The sequence below is a fragment of the Triticum aestivum genome, chromosome 6D, assembly GCF_018294505.1.
Source record: "Triticum aestivum cultivar Chinese Spring chromosome 6D, IWGSC CS RefSeq v2.1, whole genome shotgun sequence".
In the NCBI taxonomy this organism is placed as follows: domain Eukaryota; kingdom Viridiplantae; phylum Streptophyta; class Magnoliopsida; order Poales; family Poaceae; genus Triticum; species Triticum aestivum.
The window spans coordinates 365,768,026-365,774,643 of record NC_057811.1 but is presented as its reverse complement, the minus strand read 5'-3'; the positions used below and the strand labels follow the sequence as shown (position 1 = coordinate 365,774,643).

General features: G+C 45.0%; 1 protein-coding gene across 1 annotated transcript; it reads left to right on the top strand.

The window, feature by feature from the left end:
* Nucleotides 1–813: 813 nt before the first annotated feature.
* LOC123141655 (RING-H2 finger protein ATL8) lies at nt 814–1,573 on the top strand (the record flags this gene model as incomplete). Its single annotated transcript, XM_044560744.1, is given in 1 exon segment — nt 814–1,573. A coding segment is annotated over 1 exon segment (466 nt), but the record flags the coding sequence as incomplete, so codon positions are not given.
* Between the last annotated feature and the right edge of the window lie 5,045 nt (nt 1,574–6,618).

Genomic DNA, 6,618 nt, shown 5'->3' with positions numbered 1-6,618 from the left:
GTTAGCTGGAAGGTCCGTGAATTCCCCCTAATGAGCCCGTTGATGTAGCATTTTTGCTTTTTTTTAGGATCGAACTCGGAATCTCAAGTGACATATGGACGTTGGCTTCGTTGGGTGTGTCATATGATGTAGAGGCGGATGGTTATCCTTCTTTTCGAAAAAGGATATTTTTTTGAGCTTTTAATGGCATATATTTAATTTCTCTACATGGATTACTTATAATTTAAAAAAATACTTTATAATTTGTTCAAATGTATGATACTATGTCTAGTTTCCTCTACATGGAATACATTTATATACACCTTATTTTCTATACGACCATGACATCCCAGTTTCCCGGCGGCCTTGCTCATGTTGACCTAGTAGAAAGATTTAATAAAGAAGTCACACTTAGATGAGTGACTCTTGTTAAGACATGTGCTAAAAGAGAGCACTACGGTGACCATATTAAGCCGCGTGGCAACACTGAGTGACGAAGTATTGGAACCCCAAAGGGCAAAGGAGGATCCACTTTCAAGTTCCAACTTCCAAACGAACCACTCCACTGACCTGCCTACTAGGCCTACGACCCGCCCGTGCTCATTCTTCGCATTTTCCTCAAGACCAAAAGCCGACGATCGCCTCCCCACACCATCTCTATATAAGCCAGCGACCCGGCGCCTCCCATCACACACTTCTTCCACCCTTTCCTCCCTCGAGCTACGACGACGACTATCGACTAGCTAGCCAGCGGCGAAGCTCGTGAGCTCTCTCCCGGTGCCCGGACATGGCGGCGAGAAGGCTCCTCGAGGAGGCGGTGGCCGCCGGCGCGCAGCAGGACTCGCTCAACTCGGACCTGGTCCTCATCCTCGCCGGCCTGCTCTGCGCGCTGGTCTGCGTCCTCGGCCTCGGCCTCGTGGCGCGGTGCGCGTGCTCGCGCCGCTGGGCGCGCCCCGCGGACGCCGCCCCGCCCGGCGCCAACAGGGGCGTCAAGAAGGAGGTGCTGCGCGCGCTGCCCACCGTCAGGTACGCCGCCGACGGCGGCGAGGCGTCGGAGGCGGATGAGTGCGCCATCTGCCTCGCCGAGTTCGAGGACGGCCAGCACATGCGGGTGCTGCCGCAGTGCAGCCACGCGTTCCACGCGGCCTGCGTCGACGCCTGGCTGCGCTCGCACTCCTCCTGCCCGTCCTGCCGGCGGGTGCTCGTCGCCGAGCTGCCGCGCGGCGAGCGGAGCGGACGCTGCGGCGCGCGGCCCGGCGGCCTCGACGCGCTCCTCAAGGCGGTGCCGCTGTGCCGCTGACGTCGCTGTAGCTCGGCATTAGTGGCGTGCGCACTCTGGGCAAAAGGCCAAGGGAAAAGTGTGTTGAGGGAAATTAGCCGGTGCATAAGCTCATCCATCGGTTAGCTTCTTATTTACCTTTCTCTTGGTTTGGGGGCCTGCTGGGTGCTGATTCTTTTTAGGTGTGGCTACTCTGGAAATGGGAACCATTGAGCATGAAGGCGTGTGTACATACATATTTGATGGGGGGATTTGTGATTGTAACCTATTTGTACATATGTGGAAGTTGCTATAAAAACATGCACTTAGCTTGAACTGGGAATGTGAATTTGGTGGTACTTTCTGCTTATTTCTCACGATTGGAACTAGGAAATGGCATAAGAATTTGCTGAAAGACATCTATACTGAAAACTGCCCGTGAGTATAACTTTGGCGAAACTTGTGGACGCGCTTGGAAATATCTTAAATGATAAATCTTATTTGTAATCCTATCTTTTTATATATTTATTTTACACCAAGAAAATCTGAAACAATTTATGCATAGCGCAGTACTCGTGTGTTGTTGACAGGTAAAGTTTCAAGTTTAAATGTAATTTTGTTTAAGAAGAAAAGAAAAGATATTTCTTTTAAAAGAAAGGGGTTTCCCCAGCCTCAACTTTTATCAAAAGGTGAGGCAATAAACATTCAACCGTTTCACAACGCTCGGCTACAACTAGAGTACTGCAACAGACAAATTACAAACGCAAAGTGCCAACATAGCAACAGTCACACATAACACATCATCCACAACCTATGAATGCAACCTAGATAGCAAACAAAAGGATCAGCACTATCACACCCTAGCAGATTTTAAGCAAACTAGTTGGTGTTGAGGCGAACAATCTACTTATGTTGATCATCCGTGGCATCCAATGGCAGGGTTAGGTCCAAGAGATCCTGAACGACTCCTCCCGGTGATGATCGAGAAGCAGAAGATATCGCACGAGAAGGGCAGACTGAGCACCATCGATATAATTTTTCATTGGTGAAGACATGTGCTCAGCTTGTCCAGAATGCAGTTTGGATCCCAACATGGCCTTGAAAGGCGAACTCATTTCATACATTCCATAAGCTCCACAAGGCAACAATATTAATCACCACTGCCGATTTCTTATGTTTCCAATGACAACATAAATCATCAAATGAACCAGGATATGGAATGTTAAGAGAACTAGCAATTAGATGCCAAGTATGAGATGCCGCTATACAATCAAAGAACATATGTTGAGTACTTTCCAGCTCATCGCAAAAAACACAAGTTAAATCTTCCTCGACACAACGTTTAGCTAGATTATCCTGGGTGAGGGCCTTGTTATTAATAATCAACCATAATAATGTTGGGGAACGTAGTAATTTCAAAAAAATTCCTACGCACACACAGGATCATGGTGATGCATAGCAACGAGAGGGGAGAGTGTTGTCCACGTACCCTCGTAGACCGAAAGCGGAAGCGTTAGCACAACGCGGTTGATGTAGTCGTACGTCTTCACGATCCGACCGATCAAGTACCGAACGCACGACACCTCCAAGTTCAGCACACGTTCAGCCCGATGACGTCCCTCGAACTCCGATCCAGCCGAGCTTTGAGGGAGAGTTCCGTCAGCACGACGGCGTGGTGACGATGATGATGTTCTACCGACGCAGGGCTTTGCCTAAGCACCACTACGATATGACCGAGGTGGCTTATGGTGGAGGGGCGCACCGCACACGGCTAAGAGATCCAAGGGATCAATTGTTGTGTCTCCAAGGGATGCCCCCCTCCCCGTATATAAAGGAGTGGAGGAGGGGGAGGGCCGGCCCTCTCTATGGCGCGCCCTAGGAGGAGTCTTACTCCCACCGGAAGTAGGATTCCTTCCCTTCCAAGTAGTAGGAGTAGGAGTCAAGAAAAGGGGAGAGAGAAGAGAAGGAAGGAGGGAGCGCAGCCCCTCCCCCTAGTCCAATTCGGACTAGGCCTTGGGGGGGGGGGGGGCGCAGCCTCTCCTCTCTCTTTCCCCTAAAGCCCAATAAGGCCCATATACTCCCCGGCGAATTCCCGTAACTCTCCGGTACTCCGAAAAATACCCGAATCACTCGGAACCTTTCGGATGTCCGAATATAGTCGTCCAATATATCGATCTTTACGTCTTGACCATTTCGAGACTCCTCGTCATGTCCCCGATCTCATCCGGGACTCCGAACTACCTTTGGTACATCAAAACACATAAACTCATAATATAACCGTCATCGAACTTTAAGCGTGCGGACCCTATGGGTTCGAGAACAATGTAGACATGACCGAGACACATCTCCGGTCAATAACCAATAGCGGAACCTGGATGCTCATATTGGCTCCCACATATTCTACGAAGATCTTTATCGGTCAAACCGCATAACAACATACGTTGTTCCCTTTGTCATCGGTATGTTACTTGCCCGAGATTCGATCGTCGGTATCTCAATACCTAGTTCAATCTCGTTACCGGCAAGTATCTTTACTCGTTCCGTAATACATCATCCCGCAACTAACTCATTAGTTACAATGCTTGCAAGGCTTATAGTGATGTGCATTACCGAGTGGGCTCAGAGATACCTCTCCAACAATCGCAGTGAAAAATCCTAATCTCGAAATACGCCAACCCAACAAGTACCTTCGGAGACACCTGTAGAGCACCTTTATAATCATCCAGTTACGTTGTGACATTTGGTAGCACACAAAGTGTTCCTCCGGTAAACGGGAGTTGCATAATCTCATAGTCATAGGAACATGTATAAGTCATGAAGAAAGCAATAGCAACATACTAAACGATCGAGTGCTAAGCTAACGGAATGGGTCAAGTCAATCACATCATTCTCCTAATGATGTGATCCCATTAATCAAATGACAACTCTTTGTCTATGGCTAGGAAACATAACCATCTTTGATCAACGAGCTATTCAAGTAGAGGCATACTAGTGACACTCTGTTTGTCTATGTATTCACACATGTATCATGTTTCCGGTTAATACAATTCTAGCATGAATAATAAACATTTATCATGATATAAGGAAATAAATAATAACTTTATTATTGCCTCTAGGCATATTTCCTTCAGTCTCCCACTTGCACTAGAGTCAATAATCTAGTTCACATCGCCATGTGATTTAACACCAATAGTTCACATTACCATGTGATTAAAACCTATCGTCATGTGACCAACACCCAAAGGGTTTACTAGAGTCAATAATCTAGTTCACATCGGTGATTAACACCCAAAGAGTACTTAGGTGTGATCATGTTTTGCTTGTGAGAGAAGTTTAGTCAACGGGCCTGCCACATTCAGATCCGTATGTATTTTGCAAATATTCTATGTCTTCAATACTCTGCACGGAGCTACTCTAGCTAATAGCGCCCACTTTCAATATGTATCTAGATTGAGACTTAAAGCCATCCAGATCGGTGTCAAAGCTTGCATCGATGTAACTCTTTACGACGAACCTTTTGTCACCTCCATAATCGAGAAACATATCCTTATTCCACTAAGGATAATTTTGACCGCTATCCAGTGATGTACTCCTAGATCACTATTGTACTCCCTTTCAAAACTCAGTGTAGGGTATACAATAGATCTGGTACACAGCATGGCATACTTTATAGAACCTATGGCTGAGGCATAGGGAATGACTTTCATTCTCTTTCTATCTTCTGCCGTGGTCGGGCTTTGAGTCTTACTCAATTTCACACCTTGTAACACAGGCAAGAAATCTTTCTTTGACTATTCCATTTTGAACTACTTCAAAATCTTGTCAAGGTATGTACTCATTGAAAAACTTATCAAGCGTCTTGATCTATCTCTATAGATCTTGATGCTCAATATGTAAGCAGCTTCACTGAGGTCTTTCTTTGAAAAACTCCTTTCAAACACTCCTTTATGCTTTGCAGAATAATTCTACATTATTTCCGATCAACAATATGTCATTCACTTATACTTATCAGAAATGCTGTAGTGCTCCAACTCACTTTCTTGTAAATACAGGCTTCACCGCAAGTCTGTATAAAACTATATCCTTTGATCAACTTATCAAAGCGTATATTCCAACTCCGAGATGCTTGCACCAGTCCATAGATGGATCGCTGGAGCTTGCATATTTTGTTAGCACCTTTAGGATTGACAAAACATTTTCGTTTCATCATATACAACTCTTCTTTAATAAATCCATTAAGGAATGCAGTTTTGTTTATCCATTTGCCAGATTTCATAAAATGCGGCAATTGCTAACATGATTCGGATAGACTTAAGCATAGATACGAGTGAGAAACTCTCATCGTTGTCAACACCTTGAACTTGTCGAAAACCTTTTGCGACAATTCTAGCTTTGTAGATAGTAACACTACTATCAGCGTCAGTCTTCCTCTTGATGATCCATTTAATCTCAATGGCTCGCCGATCATTGGGCAAGTCAACCAAAGTCCATACTTTGTTCTCATACATGGATATCATCTCAGATTTCATGGCCTCAAGCCATTTTGCGGAATCTGGGCTCATCATTGCTTCCTCATAGTTCGTAGGTTCGTCATGGTCAAGTAACATGACCTCCAGAATAGGATTACCATACCACTCTGGTGCGGATCTCACTCTGGTTTACCTACGAGGTTCAGTAGTAACTTGATCTAAAGTTACATGATCATCATCATTAGCTTCCTCACTAATTGGTGTAGTAGTCACAGGAACAAATTTTTGTGATGAACTACTTTCCAATAAGGGAGCAGGTACAATTACCTCATCAAGTTCTACTTTCCTCCCACTCACTTCTTTCGAGAGAAACTCCTTCTCTAGAAAGGATCCAAATTTAGCAACAAAAGTCTTGCCTTCGGATCTGTGATAGAAGGTGTACCCAACAGTCTCCTCTGGGTATCCTATGAAGACACAATTCTCCGATTTGGGTTTGAGCTTATCAGGATGAAACTTTTTCATATAAGCATCACAACCCCAAACTTTAAGAAACGACAACTTTGGTTTCTTGCTAAACCACAGTTCATCCGGTGTCATCTCAACGGATTTAGATGGTGCCCAATTTAACGTGAATGCAGCTGTCTCTAATGCATAACCCCAAAATGATAGTGTTAAATCGGTAAGAGACATCATAGATCGCACCATATCAAATAAAGTATGGTTACGATGTTCGGACACACCATTACGCTGTGGTGTTCCAGGTGGCATTAGTTTGTGAAACTATTCCACATTGTTTTAATTGAAGATCAAACTCGTAACTCAAATATTCATCTCTGCGATCAGATCGTGGAAACTTTATTTTTCTTGTTACGATGATTTTCCACTTCACTCTGAAATTCTTTGAACTTTTTC